The 26,774-nt window shown below is 36.1% G+C and overlaps 1 protein-coding gene across 3 annotated transcripts in view; it reads right to left on the reverse strand.

Annotated features, from left to right (window-relative positions):
• Positions 1-22,456, reverse strand: part of LOC144443622 (multiple C2 and transmembrane domain-containing protein 1-like) — a 127,743-nt gene extending 105,287 nt beyond the window's left edge. Inside the window, exons 1-3 of one of the 3 annotated variants that reach the window (XM_078133166.1) lie at positions 22,323-22,456; positions 20,952-21,352; positions 12,858-12,945 (exon numbers count right to left, since the gene is read on the reverse strand). In XM_078133166.1, the coding sequence (XP_077989292.1) occupies positions 12,858-12,945; positions 20,952-21,352; positions 22,323-22,437 (604 nt within the window). In that variant the 5' untranslated portion in view covers positions 22,438-22,456. Of the gene's footprint in view, positions 1-12,857; positions 12,946-20,888; positions 21,353-21,772; positions 21,910-22,322 lie in introns of those variants that run through there. The other 2 variants (XM_078133165.1, XM_078133167.1) reach the window with 2 other exon arrangements.
• Between the last annotated feature and the right edge of the window lie 4,318 nt (positions 22,457-26,774).

Here is a 26,774-nt window from a genome sequence, read left to right on the forward strand (position 1 = left end):
AACCTTTACTTACCCTTACACAAACTCCATCTTGATATCTAACCTTTACTTACCCTTACACAAACTCCATCTTGATATCTAACCTTTACTTACCCTTACACAAACTCCATCTTGATATCTAACCTTTACTTACCCTTACACAAACTCCATCTTGATATCTAACCTTTACTTACCCTTACACATACTCCATCTTGATATATACCTTTACTTACCCTTACACAAACTCCATCTTGATATCTAACCTTTACTTACCCTTACACAAACTCCATCTTGATATCTAACCTTTACTTACCCTTACACAAACTCCATCTTGATATCTAACCTTTACTTACCCTTACACAAACTCCATCTTGATATCTAACCTTTACTTACCCTTACACAAACTCCATCTTGATATCTAACCTTTACTTACCCTTACACATACTCCATCTTGATATATACCTTTACTTACCCTTACACAAACTCCATCTTGATATCTAACCTTTACTTACCCTTACACAAACTCCATCTTGATATCTAACCTTTACTTACCCTTACACAAACTCCATCTGCGATATCTACCTTTACTTAGCCTTACACAAACTCCATCTTGATATCTACCTTTACTTACCCTTACACAAACTCCATCTTGATATCTAACCTTTACTTACCCTTACACAAACTCCATCTTGATATCTAACCTTTACTTACCCTTACACATACTCCATCTTGATATCTACCTTTACTTACCCTTACACAAACTCCATCTTGATATCTAACCTTTACTTACCCTTACACAAACTCCATCTTGATATCTAACCTTTACTTAGCCTTACACATACTCCATCTTGATATCTACCTTTACTTACCCTTACACATACTCCATCTTGATATCTACCTTTACTTACCCTTACACATACTCCATCTTGATATCTACCTTTACTTACCCTTACACAAACTCCATCTTGATATCTAACCTTTACTTACCCTTACACAAACTCCATCTTGATATCTAACCTTTACTTACCCTTACACATACTCCATCTTGATATCTACCTTTACTTACCCTTACACATACTCCATCTTGATATCTACCTTTACTTACCCTTACACATACTCCATCTTGATATCTACCTTTACTTACCCTTACACAAACTCCATCTTGATATCTAACCTTTACTTACCCTTACACAAACTCCATCTTGATATCTAACCTTTACTTAGCCTTACACAAACTCCATCTTGATATCTACCTTTACTTACCCTTACACATACTCCATCTTGATATCTACCTTTACTTACCCTTACACATACTCCATCTTGATATCTACCTTTACTTACCCTTACACAAACTCCATCTTGATATCTACCTTTACTTACCCTTACATATACTCCATCTTGATATCTACCTTTACTTACCCTTACACAAACTCCATCTTGATATCTAACCTTTACTTACCCTTACACATACTCCATCTTGATATCTACCTTTACTTACCCTTACACAAACTCCATCTTGATATCTAACCTTTACTTACCCTTACACAAACTCCATCTTGATATATACCTTTACTTACCCTTACACAAACTCCATCTTGATATCTAACCTTTACTTACCCTTACACATACTCCATCTTGATATATACCTTTACTTACCCTTACACAAACTCCATCTTGATATCTAACCTTTACTTACCCTTACACAAACTCCATCTTGATATCTACCTTTACTTACCCTTACACAAACTCCATCTTGATATCTACCTTTACTTACCCTTACACAAACTCCATCTTGATATCTAACCTTTACTTACCCTTACACAAACTCCATCTTGATATCTACCTTTACTTAGCCTTACACAAACTCCATCTTGATATCTACCTTTACTTACCCTTACACAAACTCCATCTTGATATCTACCTTTACTTACCCTTACACAAACTCCATCTTGATATCTAACCTTTACTTACCCTTACACAAACTCCATCTTGATATCTACCTTTACTTAGCCTTACACAAACTCCATCTTGATATCTACCTTTACTTACCCTTACACAAACTCCATCTTGATATCTACCTTTACTTACCCTTACACAAACTCCATCTTGATATCTACCTTTACTTACCCTTACACAAACTCCATCTTGATATCTAACCTTTACTTACCCTTACACAAACTCCATCTTGATATCTACCTTTACTTACCCTTACACAAACTCCATCTTGATATCTACCTTTACTTACCCTTACACAAACTCCATCTTGATATCTACCTTTACTTACCCTTACACAAACTCCATCTTGATATCTACCTTTACTTACCCTTACACAAACTCCATCTTGACATCTACCTTTACTTACCCTTACACAAACTCCATCTTGATATCTACCTTTACTTACCCTTACACAAACTCCATCTTGACATCTACCTTTACTTACCCTTACACAAACTTCATCTTGATATCTACCTTTACTTGCTTTCCTTGATCTCACTGAACTGAACACAGAGCATTTTAACATTCTTTTATTCTGTACATGACTCACAAACTTACAGCAATCTGAGGCATGATTTCACAGTACTGCAATGCTATAACTTCATTGCACTATAACTCACAAACTCACTCCAAACTAACTCAAGGGCATCATTTCACAGTAACGTACTTGCTGCAATGTCGTGACAACACTGCAGTATAACTCACTAACTCACTGCAAACTGAGGCATCATTTCAGTGACTTAGTGTACGTCATATGACATCATTGCAGTATGACTCCCTAACTTACTACGATGTTCTGACATTGCAGTATAACTCATTATTTCACTACAATAGAATGCTATAACATCACTGCAGTATAACTCACTATTAAACTCACTATAATGTCATGACATCATTGCAGTGTAACTCACTAACTCACTACTATGTCATGACATCATTGTAGTATAACTCACTACAATGCCATGGCATCATTAACTCACCAACTCACTACAATGTCATGATATTGCAGTATAACTCACTATCTCACTGCAATGTTATGGCATCACTGTAGTAGAACTCACTAACTGCAATGTTATGACATCATTACAGTACAACTCATTAATTCACTACAATGTTGATGTCAGCTGAATTTTGATAAAGAGTTGAGAGGTCATATCAACATAAACAAACATACTAATAATCCCTATGAGTCTACTGTACAGCAGTGAAAGGTGTCAGCTGTTGTTTTCTTTATAGATGATTACATTCAGTGCACAGTTATATAATACAATAATATACCAAGGCTGTATTGCCATTGTACTTATCCTTCATCTAAACTACAATTGTAACACTACACTCCACAACATTTCTATGAAGGCCTTTCTCTATTAATATACGAATAACAGCAACTAATTTTATACATATATTTTGTTGTTGCTTTATATATTTAGGACATACAAATGTATACTATTGTTTATGTTTACATGTACATATCAGAGAGGGTCTACAGTCTAAGGAAAGAAGCCAATCTCTCTCTCTATAAATAATTACAGAAAATAAAAATACCGCCAATGGCATTGTAGCACAACTGTAAAGTGTTTAAAAATGTTTATCCATATGCTGGTCCATGCTAACAATAGGTGTTCATTGGATGAATCCAGTTGCCTATCCAACCATGTTGCTATCTTTACGATATACACAATCATTTGGCTGTTGCTATGGGCGTGGTCATGTTGCTAGATATATTTGCATACATTTTTTAATGTTTTTGTTCACCTGTGTATGAATTCCTGATATTATCTTTGCAATAAGCATGATCATTTGACTGTTGCTATGGGCATGATCTTGTTGCTAGGCAAATTTACATACATTTTATGAATGTTTATCCATTTGTCTATTAAAGTTGCAAAATTGTTTAAAACTGCCATTTTTTCAATATTTCAAATACTGTAAAAGATCATGTAGAACCAACCTTTACCATGTAATCAATTGTCTCGTCCACGGATGCAAGTCAAATTGACTCTTGTAATGATGTACGGCTTCAGAGAATAATTCGATCATAAACAAAATGTTTTGAACCACCCGCCATTACCGCACAAATTGCCACGTCATTTAAGAGACGAGATAACGCGAGAATTTGGGACGTGACTTCACTATCATAGCTAACACGTTCGAAGTGTACGTGTCTGCCTTCCGTAGTGTAGGCAAACGTAGAGCTATGTTTGTTATCCTTGAAAGTTGAAAGCTATAATTATTGTGCAATTGTTGTATATAGTTTCTGGTTGTATCGGCAAGTTCATTTTACATGACGTACAGAAGTGTCACGTTGTCACTTTTTATTACTTTCGATGTGCTACAACCGACGGTAAACACGGAAGTTACCATACATTGTCAATCACTGGTAGTGAAAACAATACATTGTACATGTCGAAATCGTTGCCACAGCCACAGAGGAATCACAAGTCACGGTGGTTGTGTCTGTAACATTTATAAGTATTTTTGATATTTGGAACTACAGATGAAGAAACCTGTAGGTCCGTTTGCATACGGTGTTCGTCTTCCCTTCGTACGAGTTGAACAACGTAGACCCCTGCATGCTGCACCGTCTGCAAACAGGGCTATCTTGGCAGTGATCAGTTTTACCCATCTACGTTACATACTTCACTTCAAAGTAGACAGACGATCCCACAAAAATTTAGGTGACTATATAAACTGCTCAATGTGCCACTGGCGATGGTATTTACGTATTCAAGGGCATGCAATGAAACACGACGACGTGATACATTTTACAACATCACCGATAATGCATGGCAGACGCAGACCTCACTGTGCTTCTCGTGACATGCGTTCATTTTGACAATGGTACCAATCATTATCAGGAGAAAGTGGCTCAACTCAGGAAAAATCACTGTATAAACAAGTTTTGCCTCTGAACACAACCAAATCTATTACAAATATTTATGGAAGGAACATAGCAAATGCCCAGCTTGCTAAATAGTTCAACACATACCCCTCTCCAAATACATAGACTTCGATACTTGACGTGCGATCTTACGGTTAAATTTTACATTTTTAGGCTGCAGTGCATCATCACATCCCGGTTCGCATACATATAATCGTGGATGTATAAGATAATATCGTCGAGATCATCGCTCTAAGAAAGCCGCGTTGGCATGTATTTTATTTCCAGCAAAATTCCACAATATATCAAGCTGCCCTGAGTTTACTTGTGTGACAGTACGAGCCGCCACCTCGTAAAGTTTGTTTTATAGTAGTTTATTAGTTACCATATTAATTACTGTTTGTTAGACCCAAAGCGAGTTATTGGGACAGCTAGTACTTTTACTTTGTAAAGCTGGGTCATTTTCGCTATTTATGGACAAATTCGGAAGGACTACGTCACCTCCGGACAGTTAGTAACATCAAGTTGTAGGCAGTTTGAGCGGGAAATACCTAGGTTTACATGTGGTTTGTAGTTTTAGGGAGAGTTGAGCATGAACTGTCGAGAAGTGCGGACTGGTGCGTTGTAAGGTCCGGTTAGTTGTAGTATGCAAACCGTAGTATGTAAGGTCTGGTATTGCAAACCTGTGAAATGTAGTGCGTTGATGGCGGAGAAGAAAGTACAGCTGTTGTGTTGAATTGTAGGTGATTAGTTATCATTGTTTTCGCATCCTGTGGGACGTTTATAACCCCATGGCGAGGACGCGCTCCAATATAACTCAGCAGCGGGAACCCAAGGTAAATTTTCACAGCTCTTGTCTATGGCCGATGGTCTGATCACCAGGGGAATAGACGGGCGATTGTGACACTTGCATAACTACATAGTCTAATTACAATTCACCGCTGGGTCGCGTTCTAGTCTTGATGTGGTGGGGCCGGTGTTCACAGGGACAAGGTTCTCGAGATATGCCGTGGAATATTTTTTATCAGAATACAGTAAAATGTCGATAACATAGACGTGTTTAGGCAAATACATATTGAAGAGTGAAAAATACTTTAGTTCTGTGATCACACAAAGTCACTACATAAAAATACTACTAATAGTACTATCACGGTACTTGTCATGTTATCATTTACCAATTTTAGACTTATTTAACAGTAATCTTGCAACGTTCTTTGACTGCATTCCATTGGTGTATCTCACTAAAAATATCGATTTTGCCCTCATTTCTTTTCCCCCACTTGTTTTTACTAGCGGAATGGAGCAGTTCCACATTACCATCGATCATGTTCGGCGCCATGTTGTCTATTAGCAACAATAGTGTGCGCATGTACGAATGATACGTCACACGTCAAGTACACATCTTTCGACGTATGTGTGTACGTACACAAAAAAAATATATTTTTTATGTTTTTTTAAAAATTACCATTTTACCAGCAATCAATATCAACCAAGTCAATGCAGAATCAATGTAACTTAGTGCATAGAATATGATACCAATGACAAAATTTGATTTCAAAATATTGAAAAAATGACAATTTTAAACAATTTTACAACTTTAACCCCCATTGTTATCTTCGCAATATATGTGATCATTTGACTGTTGCTATGGGCATTGTCTTGTTGCTAGGCACATTTGCATACATTTTATGAATGTTTACTCATTTGTCTTCCAATTCCTGTTTGTTACCTTTGCGGTATACATGATGATTTGCTTGTTGCTATGGGCGTGGTCATGTTGCTAGGCAAATGTACATACATTTTTTTACTGTTTATTCAATTGCCTATTAATCCCCGTTGTTATCTTCACAATATCTGTGATTATTTGGCTGTTGCTATGGGCATGGTCTTGTTGCTAGGCACATTTGCACATTTGTTGAATGTTTATTCATTTGTCTTTCAATTCCTGTTGTTACCTTTGCTATATATGTGATCATTTGGCTGTTGCTATGGGCGTGGTCATGGTTGCTAGGGATAATTGCATACATTTTTTGAAAATTTACTCACTTGCCTACCAGAAGATGTTGTTATTTAACCAAAATATACTGCCATTTGGTTGTTGCTAAGGCGTGGTGGTCATGGTTGCTAGGGCAAATTTTGTCAATATGTTTTGACGAAAATCTGCAGAATAACACTTTCAGAAACATCTCACCAAGTTTCAGACTCACTGACCAAGTACTTTTTGAGATGTAAGTTTTTGACCAAAAATTTTCACACCTAATTTGCATATCACTCATGGAATCATTATATGCTTAATATTTCCATACATCCCTAGATGCATTCCCATTAAATTGCAGCCCAATCTGCTAAGTGGTTTTGGAATTATAGATTTTTGACGAAAAAGACACATTTTTAGCCCTAATTTGCATATCACTGATGGGATCATCTGCTCAGTGGTTTTGGAATTATAGATTTTTGACCAAAAAGACACATTTTTAGCCATAATTTGCATATCATTGATGGGACATCTTAGTAAAAACACCTTGAAGAATGCTTCACCCAAATTTCAGCCCGATCTGCCCAGTAGTTTTGGAGTTTAAGTTTTTTGACCAAAAACCACATTTTTTTACCCAAATCACAAACCGGTTTTCAAATCATTTTGATTTGAACAATTTCCCAAATAGACACCCAAGGTAATGGATCCACCAAATGTCATGGCAATCGGTTCAGCGGTTTTTGACTTTAAGTTGTTTACACACACACACACACACACACACACACACACAAAGATGCCGGGCGATCCCTATAGCACTACTGAACCTCAGTTCAGTTGTGCTAAAAAACCTTGAAAATATTCTACCTTTAAAGATTCTGTGACTGTGAAATTTACCAGTATCTTAGAATTTTACTTTCATTTATTTTCTTGTAAATTATCGAATATCCATGATCGAATAATTTCACTTTCAGTTCATTTTTCTATCAATTCTAGGATCCTATGATGTTATCCCTGATTCCATAATTCATGGTGAATTAATTATCCAGGCTCATGTTACATCATTTTAATTTAATTTTCAATAATTTTACAGGATTCAGCAATATAAGTTTGCATCATTCTCTTCATGATTTTGGACAGTGTCAGTGACAGTGTGATTGATATAGGTCATGTTACTACATATTACCATATGCTAAAATCAATATTAAATAAACTAAATTTACAACTACACCAATGATCAATTATCAATTTCTAAAGGTTAAAAAGGTGCCAGTGGTGTTGTAGCACAACTGTACAGTTTTTAAAAATGTTTAACCACATGATATATGCTGATCCATGGTATAAGTGTTCACTTGCTGAATGATTATCCAGTTGCCTATCCAATCCTGTTGTTATCTTTGCAATATATGTGATCATTTGGCTGTTGCCATGGGCATGGTCATATTGCGAGACATACTATTCTGCATACATTTTTTAAATGTTTATTCATTTGTCTATTTGTGAAATATACCACTTATTGGCTGTTGTTATGGGCATGGGCATGGTTGCTAGGGATAATTGCATACATTTTTTGAATATTTACTCACTTGCCTACCAGAAGATGTTGTTATTTAACCAAAATATACTGCCATTTGGTTGTTGCTAAGGGTATGGTGATGGTTGCTAGGGCCAATTGTGTCAAAATGTTTTGAACACAATCTGCAGAATAACTCTTCTACAAACATATCACCAAGTTTCAGTCTCATTGACCGAGTACTTTTTGAGATACAATCTTTTGACCAAAATTCACATTTTACACCTAATTTGCATATCACAGATGAAATCATTGTATTCTTAATAATGTTTCTTCATCTATACAACCTGGGTGCACCCCATTAAATTTCAGCCCAATCTGTTTCAGAATAGTTTTGGAATTTATGATTTTTGACCAAAAAGACACATATTCAGCCCTAATTTGCATATCACTGGTGGGATCATCATGTTGTGAACAATTCTTAATCTAAACACCCTAAAGAATGTTCCCACCAGATTTTGGACCGATCTGCCCAGTAGTTTTTTACCCAAATCACACATCAGTGGTAAGATCATTATGATTTGAACAATTTCCCAACTAGACACTCAAGGTAATATACCCACAACATATCATGGCAATTGGTCAAGTGGTTTTTGACTTTAAATTGTTCACACACACACACACACTTTGCCATGCCTATAGCAGTGCTGAACCTTATCACACTTCAGTTGTGCTAAAAACTGGACTATTTTGACCTTAGTGACCTCATCAGCTCTCTATTTTCAGGTAGTGACTTGCTCATTTCAGACTATTTTGCAATCCAATCCATAATAAAATAGTGCAAACAAAGAACGACAAATAAATAAATACAGTGCATGATAATGTCAATACAGATCTATGGAACAAATATTGCTTCAGCACTGAAAGAAGTCTGGTAAATGTTCACCACCCAGATATGCAGTTTGGAGACTGATGGGATCATCATGTTGTGAACAATTCTTAATCTAAACACCCTAAAGAATGTTCCCACCAGATTTTGGACCGATCTGCCCAGTAGTTTTTGAGTTTAAGTTTTTTGACCAAAAATTACAAGTTTTTTACCCAAATCACACATCAGTGGTAAGATCATTTTGATTTGAACAATTTCCCAACTAGATACCCAAGGTAATACACCCACAAAATATAATGGAAATTGGTCCAGTGGTTTTTGACTTTAACACACACACACACACACACACACACACACACACACACACACACACACACACACACACACACACACACACACACACACTTTGCCATGCCTATAGCAGTGCTGAACCTTATCACACTTCAGTTGTGCTAAAAACTGGACTATTTTGACCTTAGTGACCTCATCAGCTCTCTATTTTCAGGTAGTGACTTGCTCATTTCAAACTATTTTGCAATCCAATCCATAATAAAATAGTGCAAACAAAGAACGACAAATAAATAAATACAGTGCATGATAATGTCAATAGTCCACAAGACTAGTAAACTGCACTACCAAACACTCGTATATTGCACTACCAAGGTTCACAAGACTCGTAAACTGCACTACCAAACACTCATAAACTGCACTACCAAGGTCCCCAAGACTCGTAAACTGCACTACCAAGGTCCACAAGACTCATAAACTGCACTACCAAGGTCCACAAGACTCGTAAGCTGCACTATCAAACACTCATATATTGCACTACCAAGGTCCACAAGACTCATAACTGCACTACCAAACACTTGAATGTATATTGCACTACCAAGGTCCATGAGACCCGTAAGCTGCACTACCAAACACTAGTATATTGCACTACCAAGGTCCACAAGACTCGTAAACTGCACTACCAAACACTAGTATATTGCACTACCAAGGTCCACAAGACTCATAAACTGCACTACCAAACACTCGTAGATTGCACTACCAAGGTCCACAAGACTTGTAAGCTGCACTATCAAGGTCCACAAGACTTGTAAACTGCACTACCAAGGTCCAAAAGACTCCTAAACTGCACTACCAAGGTCCACAAGACTAATAAACTGCACTACCAAAGACTCGTAAGCTGCACTACCAAGGTCCACAAGACTCATAAACTGCAGTACCAAGGTCCACAGGACTCGTAAGCTGCACTACCAAGGTCCACAAGACTCGTAAGCTGCACTACCAAACACTCATATATTGCACTACCAAGGTCCATAAGACTCGTAAGCTGCACTACCAAACACTCGTATATTGCACTACCAAGGTCCACAAGACTCGTAAACTGCACTACCAAAGACTCGTAAGCTGCACTACCAAACACTCATATATTGCACTACCAAGGTCCTCAAGACTCGTAAACTGCACTACCAAACACTTGTAAACTGCACTACCAAGGTCCACTAGACTCGTAAACTGCACTGCCAAAGACTTTTAAGCTGCACTACCAAGGTCCACAAGACTCGTAAACTGCACTACCAAGGTCCACAAGACTCGTAAGCTGCACCACCAAGGTCCACAAGACTCGTAAGCTGCACTACCAAGGTCCACAAGACTCGTAAGCTGCACTACCAAGGTCCACAAGACTCGTAAGCTGCACTACCAAGGTCCACAAGACTCGTAAACTGCACTACCAAGGTCCACAAGACTCGTAAGCTGCACTACCAAGGTCCACAAGACTCGTAAACTGCACTACCAAGGTCCACAAGACTCGTAAACTGCACTACCAAGGTCCATAAGACTCGTAAGCTGCACTACCAAGGTCCACAGGACTCGTAAACCTCACTACCAAACACTCATATATTGCACTACCAAGGTCCACAAGACTCGTAAGCTGCACTACCAAGGTCCACAAGACTCGTAAACTGCACTACCAAGGTCCATAAGACTCGTAAGCTGCACTACCAAGGTCCACAAGATTCGGAAACTGCACTACCAAGGTCCATAAGACTCGTAAGCTGCACTACCAAGGTCCACAAGACTCGTAAACCTCACTACCAAACACTCATATATTGCACTACCAAGGTCCAGAAATCACATACACAAGCAGTAAACGTTTCATCATAAAGGTTTCATCATATCCCTCATGAAATGCTAAAATATGTTTGATGAAACAAATAATTTATTATGTTTGAAACCAATAATTACAGCAACCATATATTTGCATAAATCATCATACATTGACAATTATACATGTATATTTAAATTATCATAAAATTCACATACAATTATATATTTAAATACAATTATCATATATTTACATAAATTATCAAGTATTTACATACACTTATAAGTTATATATTTACATAAAATATAATATTCACACACAATTATATATCTAAATACAAATTATCATGCGATTACATATAATTCTTGTCATAAGTGTAACACTCAGCTGATAGTGATACATAGCTTGGTATGTAACAATAACAGCAATGTATTAGGGGCAACATCAAAAGTTCAATATAATATATCTAACTTAATTGCTTAAGTTAGGTCCCAGACCCCCCCCCCCCCCATCTAACTTAACTGACCTAAAATTGAAAATCGATTCAGTCTCATACTGTAAAATTTCACTTTCAAACAACGTACCAATATACTACTGAATTATAAATAAAAACAGAAAACCATTTTAACTCAGAAAAATACTTTTATTGAAATCCAACAGAACACAACAACACTGAATTTACACATCAAGTCACATTGATTACTTGTATGTCTGGTTTCACTTTCATTGTTCACTTTTAATACCACGTCTCAGTGTTAAACATATGCTGTCATGATTGATCAAAACGAACACCACTGGTATTCGTAGCTTTTGGGCATGTACCTTGTCCTGTGGCATTTGAAATGGGAGACCTTTCGTGACTGGGTGTAGGCTCATCAGCAACACCTTGATCGGATGATTTTTGTTTAACTGAAAAATATTTCAAAATAGATTGTTTCGACTCGACCTCCTGGGACATGAACTCGGCTAATGACCGTCGGTCATTTTTGTATTTGGCATGCCACAACTTTGTTGCGCTTTCCTGTACATCGGCCCGGGATTTGCCCTGTTGTTTTTTGATATTTAACTCCCAAATCTTGTTTGTTAGTTTTTGAAAGTCGTTCAAAGGGCATTTATAAATGTCCATTGTGTGAGGAGAACATATATGGACCAGAAAATTGTACGAACTCACCAAATGTACCTCACCGTCCAAACCCTTCGTGTCTCGAGGCGACGCCTGGATACCCACCTCGTTCCCAGATACCTATTTTGCAGCAAATTTGAAAGCTGAACGGTGTACCACTGATAAATCGGACCGAGTGTATGCAGAGTTATAGGTAAAAGCAGCCTTGAAATCATACTAAATTTGCCAAGTATGATGTTAAATCGTTTTTGGCGGTTGAGAAATTAATTTGGCCAAACCTCCCCCCCCCCCCCAAACTAAAGCAATTAAGTTTTTTTGTAAACATCAATCTTTTGATGTCGCCCCTTAAATAGATGAACACACTTCAATAGAAAAATATACTATAGTGTACTTACCAGACTTATCTCTCACTGCTAGATCTTTGCCTTCCCTCAGGATCACTTCCAACAAAAAGAATTGGTACTGCTGTAGGTTGACTTTGCCCTAAAACACGATATACCATATATATAGTTTATACATACTATCTGAGAGTTTGGTATAGTACTCAATATATGAAAAGTCGTTGAGAATCACATAGTTCCCACAATGATTTGGTTTTAAGGAACTGGCAGTTTATGTTGTCAATTTTCTTGATATCACTACTCTGATCACGCAACAACACTTGTGAACCTAAATCAAACAGACTGGGATTGTATCGGATTGTATCACAACGAAAATGGATATGCACATGTATGTCATAGAACACTACCCTAATAACAACTTTGAATGACATCTGTTCAAGCATGTCTGAGTTATGGCTTTGGACATGGAAAATTTGCAAACAAAATGGCTGACAGGCAGCCATATTGGATCGTATCACGACAACAGTGAATATGCACATGTATGTCATAGAACACTGTCCTGACCAGCAGCTTTTACAGTTGAAAGATGAGTTACAACAATCTAGGCAAGCAGCATTCAGGCCTGGGACTCGTAGTAATCTAGTCACTCAGTTCAAGTCTTATTTGCTATTTTGTACACACTTTCATCTTCAGCCTTTTCCAGCATCAGCAGAAGTGTTATCGCTTTACGCGAAATTTCTGGCACGTTCATTTAAGAGTGCTGCATCTATTGATAATTATGTTTCTGGGGTTAAAACTTTTCATGTGTTAATGGGCCTTAGCACAGATGCCTTTTCTGCTATTTCACTTCATTTAGCCATGACAGGTTTAAAGAAGTCCAGCACACACACACCACGGCAAAAGTTACCCATAACACCAGCCATGCTGGCCAGTTTTCACAGTTTGATGGATAACACTGACACATACTTATTAGTAGTCTGGGCTGCTATCATTGTTGGCTTCTTCACTTTTCTCAGGAAGTCGAATTTAGTACCACCTTCTAAGAAAGGGTTTGATGTCGCTCGCCATCTCTGCTGTAGAGACATCGTTATTCAGCATGACTTTGTACTTATTGCAGTGCATTGGTCGAAAACATTGCAGTGCCATGAGTGCACTTTATTATTACCTTTAGCATGTATTCCAGGTAGTGAGCTTTGCCCAGTGGCGGCATTCAAGTGTCTGTTTGACAACATCATTGCAGCAGGCGATGCGCCTGCCTTTATGTTTAGAAAACGTGGGAAACTTGTTCCACTCACACAGGGCGGCATGCTCAGCAGGACCTTCGGCAGACTGGTGCATGCATTGGGGAGGACACACACCTGTACACTCTGCATAGTTTGCGCAGGGGAGGGGCTACTCTTGCCTTTGAGGCAGGGGTTCCTACAGAACTTATCAAATCACAGGGAGACTGGAGATCAGATGCTAATACAGCTTACGTCAAAGTTCCAGTGGAGGCGCGTTTGACCGTCTCTCAGCGCATGGCCAGCCTTGCCACTTTTCAGATTGCCAGCTGAGTTGGACAGCCATTGGGGTGGTCACTGTTTACACGGTTTGCAATATTAGGTTCATTGCAATCTGTGATTTATTTGTCTGAGTAGCACTATTTTGCCATTACTGGCCTCATGTAATTAGTGCGTATAATAGCTTGATGCATTTGTGTTCAGTTCATATTTAATTAGGTGTGTTTATTAGATTTACATCAAACCTTTGCAATGGTATTGTTAGGAATGCGAACTTTAATGAATAAGAGACTGTACTCATTCAACTGTACATTAGTAAGTGAGGTGGGCGGTTAATGACCCACACAAGTTGTTTGACTTTTACATTAGTTCACAGCACTGTGGGCAATTTATGACCCACACTAGTTGTTTGACTTTTACACTGTCTAGTTCACAGCATTTTTGGCTGACGATATTTAGAATTCTATTATTTTTGTTTCTTGCAGAGTTCATTCTTACTAGCTATAGTTGAATTTAGTTTTCTTTTTTTATACTACTTGCTTGTAACTGTCTTTCTACTACTGTATTTAATTTTATTTTGGCATTTTTAAAAATTTTAATAAGTCTTCTTTAGTTTGGCAGCCTTCGTTTTGGTGGAGTTCAGAATAAAGTCAAACTTCCGGTTTTGCCGCCAAACTTGGTGCATCTCCTTGCATCTTTCTACAAGTATGTGCCTCAGTGGGTGTAATTTTAAAAAATAGAGGGTCGATCCTCATTTACATAATAATTTGAAAAGCAATAACACCAAAATTGAATATAGCAGCTACAATGGCTCATACAGGTACCAAAGTAAATGGGGAGAAAGTCTGAAGAATTTATTTCAGTTTGAATGATGTTAACAAAGTTAATAATATCACAGATTTATCATGTATAAGGTCCAAGAATAAGAGTGACAGGTGATACAAATTTGAGGTCATTTAACACTTTAGTTCCTCCAGCATACGATGTAAACTTGGCCTCTCATGCATTGGCCTAATAACCATAGTTTCAAGTCGTTGGATTTGTATCGTAAACTTTTAAATGATTCAGTAAAATAAAATACAAAACTGTTTATTTCAGTTTAGCTTTATACAATTGATCTTGAATTTATTTAACTGAAGGGAAAGGGAAATTTTACCACAAAAAACTGTCTGAAATACGGTGTTTAATTTGATGAATTTGTGGTTATGAATTACACAATGTGTAATCGCTCAAATGGGCATTGCAAAATGGTGCATAGCAGCCATACTCATATTTCAACAATGTTTATACATTGCAAATCACATCCAAAATAGATCATTTACGACTGTAATTCTACCGCAGATCCAAAACGGAGTACTTATTCATTGAGAATAAGACAGTATATATTTTACGCTTCCGTTCATATTTATCGGTCCAGTGTCAAAAATTGACATGACAACATACTTCACGTACGTACCTACCTATTGTCATGACAACATACTTCACGTACGTACCTACCTATTGTGAAGAAACATTGTGATTGTCTAGCTTCCCAACCAGCAGAAATATGTACTAATGGTAATGATACAATTTGAATGGGTTTTCACAGTAATTTTCACTAGCAACCACTACCTAGGAAATTGCACTAGTCTGGGACTTCTGACAACCGTAAATTCTTAACCCTGTGTTGTCTCTGCAGTTATGTTCACTGAAGTAGGGAGGGTTATTTTTGTGTTTCCCCACGGCTCTGCAGACTGCATGGGCTGGACAAACACACAAAAAAGGACCGATGCTGGGGTATTTAAGTGACACATGCGCCTGACCAGAAACAATTGTTTTTTTGTTAGCCTCATATTAGTAGAACTCTCCCCAACACTCATAATGTTTACAAAGTTGAGGACTTGATCAAACTTTGAAATGATCTGAAAGTTAGCGAGAGGCCCATATGTTGAATTGTAGACCTTGATGATCTAGCCGAGAAGTTAGAGAGGTGTAGTGATTGTGGTTTAAAACTGAATCGGAAACTTAATACCCTTGGGATCGCCAGTCAATTTTATGTAGTAGGTGAGTGCAGTACTCCATGAGGGGAACATCGCCTTTACCAGCAAAGTGCAATTCTTGCACTTTCTTATCAATCGTTATCAGCTCATTACCATAACTAAGTGTTTGCTTTTTGTAATTACATCTGATAAGCCGTCGCTGGTACAGGTACTAGGTCAAGACTGAAATGCTGTCGACCGAATGTGTGCAAGTACTAGTGAGTGTGTTACTCCGCCGTGAGGCACAACTGGCTTGGGTGAAAGGTCACGATCCGATCGCGATCATACCATTAGGATACATTGTGCACCGTACATTGACGATGTTACATGTGGGACTGTACAATATCTTACCCACAACTCTCTCTGATTGGTATGCTTGGAGGTTCCTTATTTTATAACTTTTTCAATAATCCATACTTTTCAACATTTTAAGCATAGAAATTAAGTTTAATTACGATTAGGAATCAAAAATAAAGTTCTAAATTTTGTACAAAAATGAACTAACAACTAAATTAAGCATGTGCTGTGAATAAAACACTTTTCACTGTCAAAGTGTCAATAACTTGGGTAGTCAGTGTGTATGATGAGTGTTAGTATGTAAATTTCTTTTGTCATACCTATTCAAATAAATCTATATCTTTGGCAAAGTCATAACAGGTGCATATATTTTCCTTAGTTTCGTCGCAAATATTCTTCATGTCTTTCAAGAAAATCTGCTGACAAATTCCTAAAATTGCTACTCCTTCTACAATAAATCACTGATACCAGAACCGATGAAAATGGGTATTCAGAAATTCATCAGTGGCAATTCCATGATTGCCAAATGGAAAAAATGTTTTTACAAAACCCTATACACTGGTGAGATTTGTCTGACTTGAAGGAGATGATGTCCAACACTACAAATCAGAGAGAGTTGTGGGTAAAATGTTGTACAGTGTGTGGTATATGGACATCGGATATGGGAATTTGCTATTTAAGTATCTCTGTGCTTAATTTTTCAAAAATTTATCTAACTAACTATGGAACAAGAAAAACCGTAGTTCCGAGTGTTAGGTTACTTTCAAGGAGTGAATCGTTTGAGTCAAGAGACGTTATCAGCTGTTACAACTTTTATAATCCTATTACAGTTGACATTGCAAACAGATTTAGAGATTGTCTACAACCAGACTTGCCTATTGATTATTAAACTCGGGTTATCCATAGTTTGGTTTTACCGAGGCGTTTCCGACGTGCTAATCTGAACACAGTTCACACGGTACAGCAAAAGTCCCACCAATAAAACTCATAGTAACAGATGTGCATGCAGAAAAAACCACCAACAAAATCCATAGTAACAGATGTGCATGCAGAAAAAACCACCAACAAAACCCATTATAACAGATGTGCATGCAGAAAAACCACCAACAAAACCCATAGTAACAGATGTGCATGCAGAAAAAAACACCAACAAAGCCCATAGTAACAGATGTGCATGCAGAAAAAAACACCAACAAAACCCATAGTAACAGATGTGCATGCAGAAAAAAACACCAACAAAGCCCATAGTAACAGATGTGCATGCAGAAAAAAACACCAACAAAGCCCATAGTAACAGATTTGCATGCAGAAAAACCTAAATGTGGGTGAAGATTAATTCAAGATTTTAATTCTAATACTAAAACTAGTAGGCAGGACACGAACATATTTTGTGCAACTTTCATTTTAAAAGCATACCATTCCAATGCAAGGACAATGATTTTGTTCAGAAATGGAGGTAGGACTATAATCCTTTCTACTTGTACTTCCATAGTTCAAAACAGCTCACCGTAACTGCTACAGCGTATCCACATTTCTTATGTGTGAGTACATTAAAAGGCATAATTTGGAAAGTACCTCCTTCACCCCCATGTTAGATCTTGTATCCCTATAACCATAACCATATTGGAGTCTTAATATTACAAATATACATGTATGTAGCCATGATTCTTGTGATCATTTTTGCTCATGTATTCAAGTGTAGTCAAATTTTCCTAGCTGCATGAGTAACTTTACTTTACTAATAAAATCGACTTTATCGCAAGTATTGTAAAATGACATGCCAATAATATGATACCACAGCACATTTTCAGACGTCTTCAAATTTTCTTCAAGAATTCTTCATCCAGATACCCTAGAATACCTGCACACCAAATTTCATCCCAATCAGTCCATTAGTTTTGAAGCTGTCATTTCTTTTTACTTTAAATTTTTTTATACTACAAAAAATCATGGTTTTCACCCCAAAAATGATCAAAAACAGAAAATTGAAGATATCTTGCTGTCATAAAGAAATCTGAATAGACTTCATGATAAAAAAAATCATGCAGTGACAGTTTTTCTAGCGTTAGAAATGAAATGATATTACTCATTGGGAATGCACAAAGTCAAAAAGTTGCACTGGTACAAAGCATCATGGGAAAAATAATTCTTTGCCACAACTCTTTAAGGATTATATTCGTAACAAAAAGTTGATACGGGGACAGTCTTTTTTTCATTCAATCTTGAGTTAGTAATATAAAGAATAATATCTATTTATTTATTATTTATTTATTTATTGCATCTCTTTTGTATCAGGGACTCACTAAGATTGTTAGGAGCAGCACTAAGAAAAAATCAAAATACATACACTACTAAAAAGATGAGTAAAAAAATGTACACAGGAACAAACAGCAAAATAAACCAAAGTGAGGTAAGAATATTGATAAAATGAAAATAAAAATAACAATAACAATATGCTTCAAATGTTAGTTGTCAGAAAATCTAACGCTAAACTATTCTATATTAGTTATCTATATGGATAAGAAAATGAACACATATTTTTTAATTGGAAGCAAATAATTTGTTTGCCAAGAATTTTGGCATACTTTTTATGAATGTGTGATTACATTACCTAGAAATAAGTAAATGTAGGATTAAAGTGAGAGAAAAAGACATATGAACTGCTCAGGGAATATTAAAGGTATGATATCAAAATTTCATAAAATGCATGAATGAAACACTCTTTGATACCATGTGAAAAAATAGGTCGTGTAGGTAAAATAACTACTGGCTATGTCTGCTAAACACATCTCAAACAAAAAATCAAATGAATTTTCCAAAAGTGTATCGAACATTGAGTTATCCTAACTTTTTACCCCATTCAGGAGACCCCCAAATTTTATTGCATATATTTTGAATAACATGTTCAATTTTTTATGATGGTGAAAGTATAGGTAAGAAAATGAGGGTAGATCTTATACTATTTAACTACCTTAAGCTTCTAATGTACAATTCAATGATGTAGACTTGTCATACGACCATTGGAAGACATTGTATGTCTTGGTATTTCCACAATATTATTATTATTATTATTATTATTATTATTATTATTATTATTATTATTATTATTATTATTATAATTATTATTATTATATGCAAAAACAGAGATCTTAGAAAGTTTAGAAGTTTTTGAAGTACCGGAGTATATGTCAATTTTAATACCATAGATTTAATGATTTGACATTGTCAACACATCTGATTGTAACTGGCATATTTGAAGGTCAAAGGTCATGCTAATGTTCTACTAACCATTATTGTTATATAAATGGGAATCAATTGAAAACAGAAAAGATTTTGTTAAAACTAAATAATATAGAATAGTTTAGCAGTTAGATTTTCTGACAACTAACACTTGAAGCATATTTTTATTTTTTTTATCAATCTTACCTCACTTTGGTTTGTTTTATTTTGTTTTTGTTCCTGTATATGTTTTTACTCATGTTTTTTAGTAGTGTATGTATTTAATTTTTTTGTTAGTGCTGCTCCTAACAATCTTAGTGAGTCCCTGATACACAAGGGATGCAATAAATAATAAATAAATAAATAAATAAATAAATAAATAAATAAATAAATAAATAAATAAATAAATAATACAATCTTTTAACTTTGTACTTCACATTTAGTTGTCAAATTACTCCTTCCAATATTTATATTTAAACTAGATTTTAACTATAAGTACAGTCGACTAGTCAAGGCCAAAAATCTTATCCATAACATGTGACCATTATTTTTTTAATTAGAACTAAGATGACATTGACAGTGAACTCAATCCTGGGTGTGTCTATTACACACAACTTCTACTGATGAAGGTAAAGGTAAAATAAAAGGTAAAAATTTAAAAATGGAAAGGATTTTTGGTCTTTGTTGATAGTGGTCTGACAATGGATATGAAACAGTAATATGTAGTTTGTAGTTTGACCAGATCAGGAAAAAACTCTGAAAAAGTGCTCTAAAAATAGCAACACTGAATGCACAGCATGACAGTGGGTGTAGGGTCACACACACACTATGCATATATGTTTATTTCAATATTTCATTTCATATGTCCTATCTCACGATGATATTAAATGAAAATAGTAACATAGTACCAGGGTCTACCCATACTAGCCTATATATACTGGTATGTGCATGCAACTTTCTGCATATTTGCACGTGTGAGTTGTGCATAAATTTATAATTCATGATAATTTATTTTGATGAATATGTTTGTATGATAATTACATACTACTAACCTCTGAATGTGTAGTAGTGGTGGTGGTGGTTGAGGTGGTTGTTATAGTAGTGCTACTAATTGCTGTAGGACTGGTAGCAGTGGGACTGGTAGGTGGATTGCTTTCATCAAGAGCTAAACTCTGAGGTCTACCCTCTGCATCACCATCACTTCTATTTCTTAGACTTGGAAGATCAGAATCACTGAAGCCCATTTGTTCATCTCGACGTCTCTGAGCAGCCTCAAAGAGAGAGTCAAACTCTTTATCTGGTGAATCAAGTCCATTGATTACACTGGAATCGTTAATTTCTGGTTGACTCAATGTTAGACGGGGATCCGCGCCATTACTTTTATTCCCTTTCTCTTTAGAACCCCATCGTTTAGGTTTAGCTCTCCGTTTAAAGCTGTTCCATAGTTTTTTCCTTCTGTTGGTGGTCTCAGGGCCCTCTGTTTCAATAACCTCGTCGTCTAACTCACCCTGTGAAACTGTACAAAATGTATCACGTAAATCAAAACCCTGCAACAAAACTTATTTTGGTCCATTAGATTGGGTGTAGATATGGCAATCGACTAAGTGATAGTGACTGACAATGGCGACTGTTTACTGGTATAAGCTTGCACTCATGTGAATGAACCAACGTTACGATCGGTGGTACATCATGCACTTCGCCCGAATAAACACTGGTCCCAATGAAATATTGCAATAGTAAGATTGCAAGTACATAATTGAACACTTGGCATATCGAATTATTCATTGATGCTGAAAACTGTTAACACCTGCTCCTGTAAAGTGTAAATAGAGAGTACACCGTCCACCAAACTCTTGGTCATGCACATCATTGGTATAACTATCAACGATATTGACTGAAAAAAAACACTCAAAAACGTGGGAGACATTAGCCTTACTTTCGTCGTCTGACATTTCTAGGAACTGCTGTTCGATTTTACACTTCTGATATGTTGGGTACGGCAGATGAACGTCGCCCAGGCTGTATCAACTATCATCTACCTGTTGCTTACGTTTCTATCTGGTATCATGTCGATTTCAGCATCTGCGCAGTACACTTGCGCCAACATTAACTAACTATGGAAATGTACTGGACGATTCCAATGTAATGTGCATGTTGGCGTAGTAGCGTGGGGGCATTTGGTACAGATATTGGCGTACAGCTGTGGAAACAGTGTCCCACTGTCACATATTTGTTTTTTATCTCATAGAGAAGTAAACCACTACCAATGTAGTAAAGCAGCTTCTTTGTTAGCTTTAGTAGATAAGTTGACGATGTGCACGCTTCCCTCCCAAAGTTACAAAATGTTCTGAACGACCAGCAATATAAAACTGGAGTGTTATTTTGAGAACAAATTAAAAATGTTAGTTCTGTCATACATTTTCCAATATGTTTGTTATTTGTCTAATTTACGGTTTTGAAACCTTAATTATGTGTATCCCACTTACATTTGCCATGCTCTTCGTCCTCTGCATATTCGTTTTCATCAGCAATTGAGCTTGTTGGTGTCTCCCTGGGTACAGGGTGGATTGGGGCGCAACAAACAGTGGTACGAGATGCCATTTTTTAATACACGTCAACAAAACACTCCTAACTTTCCAAATATAGTGGTTTGAGAATATTGGGATTTTATTATAGTTTCTCATTTATTTATCCTTAGAATCGAGCTGCATAACCATGCATCGTTCCAACATCCCAATTCCTCACCCCACCACACCCCTACCCCACACCACCCCTAGTATTTTATCACACCATGCATGATCTGTCAAATCAACTTATAAGCTTAAGATTTGTGCAGATATAAGGTCATTGACATTCCCTTCATGTAAATTTGAGAAAAAAATATTTTGGCCCACATCCATTTTTATCAGAAAGATAAATAAACCATCTGTGTTTTAATAACAAGTAAACTGATTACCACCTATTTTTGGTTATACTCACATGACATCTACGATTACGTACGAATAATATATTCAGGGTTATTTATTACCTCGGAGCCGTAAAACAAAATATATGTTTCGGATGTCTGGTTCATTTCAGAAGCAAAGAGGCCCTGGATCTCATTTGCATTGTGATTGAGGTTGGGCAAGCAAGCTGTTAATAGCTAAGAATATCTGTGCCTGCTATCGGAAAGGGTCATTACGCCTATTTATACGAGTGATGTGTGAATTGTAGATAAATGTGTAAATGATAGTGAATAGGCTAGGCCGGTGAGTGACTTGGAATTATATTTATGATTTGTACGCATTGATAGTCACGTGACCAATATAAGAACTTTATCATCTTAGAAAGTAGTCGTTACGTACGTGACGTTAGATGTAAAAGGTGTGAGAGTTAAGAGTTTAGAGACGGTAATTTCTGAAATTATATAGTTCATACTTTCAAATTTCCGTTATAATCGATTATTGAAGTGTGTGGACTCGTGTATTTGCATTGATGTAATAAAGCAAAAGACACTACACCCTTATACATTGACTTTCGATACGTATGTCAAGTAAACTTATTTCACAAATATTAAAACCGACTTTGTTACTTATAATTACATTTAATAGTTTGAACAATAATTGAACCATAATATTCATATTGCTGTCTCTGATATGATATGCACAATGAGAATTACACTACTTATTAGCCAATTAATGTATTTCATTGTTGTGCACCTACTCGTATAACTCATTTAACGCATTGGTATGTGTTTCAATTTTAAGATAGATTATTGTTAGTGTTATTTTTAAAATAATTAATATTACTATTTTATTAATTTCACCTTTTAATTTTTGCACTGTACACTTTATATTTATATTATTTTACTGTGCTTTGTAACCTCTTTGGAATTATTATGTTTTTAAATAAAGTTGAGCATTTGACATATGACCTCTCGTGTAGTCGCAAGCTAATCCTTGATACGAAATCTATGAACTCCCTTATTACAGTACTGTATATTCTTGTATGGACCACAAACCTACCAGGTCAAGTTGTCATATATATTACACTGGAATTTATTATGTTCAGCTATATGTACTAGTATAACTTTGATGTTGGTTGGATTGTGATTGTTTTCTTTCAAAAAGCTGGTGTCTCTGATGATGTTGCTTTTTAAAAGAAGCATGGGATAAAGAAATATGTAACATTTCATTTATTTAATAACGAAGTAATTATAATCTATCTAAAATCTAATTTCTTTTACGTGTTCATTTTGTCTGTGAATGGATGTTGTAGTTGTGTTAAGTTTCCTAGAATGACGATATTGAAAAATGTTCCGATGTAAATCTGACAGTAAAACTAGTCATGCAAATAGGTAGCATGTGATAATAAACCCAGGTATATGAATGGATACTGTTAGGATATGAGAGTAAACATAGACATATAAATGGATACCCAACAGGATCTGATAGTAAACATAGACACATAAATAGGTACCTAACAGGATCTGATATTAAACATAGACATATAAATGGATACCTTACAGGATCTGATATCAAACATAGACATATAAATGGGTACCTTACAGGATCTGATATCAAACATAGACATATAAATGGGTACCTTACAGAATCTGATATTAAACATAGACATATAAATGGGTACCTTACAGAATCTGATATTAAACATAGACATATAAATGGATACCTTACAGGATCTGATATCAAACATAGACATATAAATGGGTACCTTACAGGATCTGATATCAAACATAGACATATAAATGGATACCTTACAGGAACTGATATCAAACATAGACATATAAATGGGTACCTTACAGGATCTGATATTAAACATAGACATATAAATGGGTACCTTACAGGATCTGATATCAAACATAGACATATAAATGGGTACCTTACAGGATCTGATATTAAATATAGACATATAAATGGGTACCTTACAGGATCTGATATTAAACATAGACATATAAATGGGTACCTGGTAGGATCTGATAATAAAATAGACATATAAATGGGTACCTGACAGGATCTGATATTAAACATAGACATATAAATGGGTACCTGACAGGAGTCTGATATTAAACATAGACACATAAATCAATACCTGACAGGATCTGATATTAAACATATACATATAAATCAATACCTGACAGGATCTGATATTAAACATAGACATATAAATGGGTACCTAACAGGATCTGATATTAAACATAGACATATAAATGGGTACCTGACAGGATCTAATATTAAAAATATACATATAAATCAATACCTGACAGGATCTGATATTAAACATAGACATATAAATCAATACCTGACAGGATCTGATATTAAACATAGACATATAAATGGGTACCTGACAGGATCTGATATTAAACATAGACACATAAATAGGTACCTAACAGGATCTGATAGTAAACATAGACATATAAATGGGTACCTAACAGGATCTGATATTAAACATAGACATATAAATGGGTACCTGACAGGATCTAATATTAAAAATATACATATAAATCAATACCTGACAGGATCTGATAATAAACATAGACATATAAATGGGTACCTGACAGGATCTAATATTAAAAATATACATATAAATCAATACCTGACAGGATCTGATATTAAACATAGACATATAAATCAATACCTGGTAGGATCTGATATTAAACATTGACATATAAATGGGTACCTGACAGGATCTGATATTAAACATAGACATATAAATGGGTACCTGACAGGAGTCTGTCGTGTGTGTGTGTGTGTGTGTGTGTGCCTGTGTGTGTGTGTGTGTTTTGGATTTTGGTAAATATCTAATGAACATTAATTAGTCATTTGCATAATTAATCGGTTTTAGTAGTAAGGCCTCATCTTTGAAACGTAGCTGTGAAATAAAATTCCCCCTTCCTACAAACTCGAAGGTAAAACAATCCTCGACTAGATATTAAATAGTAGAAAGGAGTTGAATATTTTCCCCTCCATAATGATCTTTTCCTTTTCTATCATTTTCTCTTACTGTTATTGGTAAAGGTGGTAGATGGCGACCTCGGATCTTGCGCATAAACCATAAGCACAATTCATTTCACTGCTAATGAAAAAAGCAAATGTTACACCGGCTTCCAGCTTCGAGATTCCGGATTGCTGGGTTTCAAGGCCACAAGGATTTTTGGATTTTTGGACAAGTACAATACACATGCCTTTGTCCAATCATTGTACAGAAAATGGCCCATACCTATCCAAAGTGTTTGGTTATCCGTTGAACAGGTTTTTATTTGTGATGGCGTTATGCTGAATTTCTCTGACCACATCAACCAATTATCATGAAGCCAAATAGATGTGATGTTTAGCTCTATATCTAAATCATAATAACCAGGAAGGCATTTGTATCTGCTACCGTTGTTGTCACTGTACATGTACGCCGCAAGTCGCCCTACCAGCACAAAACACAATAGTATGGTTAAATTTATAATACATATTCATACATTGATTATACATGACTCATCTTCATACTATGTACCAGAATATACCTCCACCTCTTCTGTTGGTGGTGTGAGCTTCAACATACATATTCACCTCCCGTAAGGCTGGAGTCAGGATTTAAGGCAGGGGGGGGGGTTATTTATTTATTGATCCTCAAGGATATGTAGTATACAACTCACAAAAGTCCAGGCGAAACAACTACACAAATACAAATACAAATACAAATACAAATACAAATACAAATACAAATACAAATACAAATACAAATACAAATACAAATACAAATACAATACACTTAGTACACAAATACAACTTCCTTTCTCGCCCCCAAGAGAAATTGGGGGGGGGGGCGAGAAAAAAATGATATATTCAGTGATGAGTTGGGTCATAGCCATGCGAATGTATTTGTGTATTCCTTCCTCTGTCTGTCTGTCTGTCCGTCCGTCGTCCCCCCCCCTCTCTCTCTCTCTCTCT

The sequence above is a fragment of the Glandiceps talaboti genome, chromosome 12 (assembly GCF_964340395.1).
Source record: "Glandiceps talaboti chromosome 12, keGlaTala1.1, whole genome shotgun sequence".
Classification (NCBI taxonomy): domain Eukaryota; kingdom Metazoa; phylum Hemichordata; class Enteropneusta; family Spengelidae; genus Glandiceps; species Glandiceps talaboti.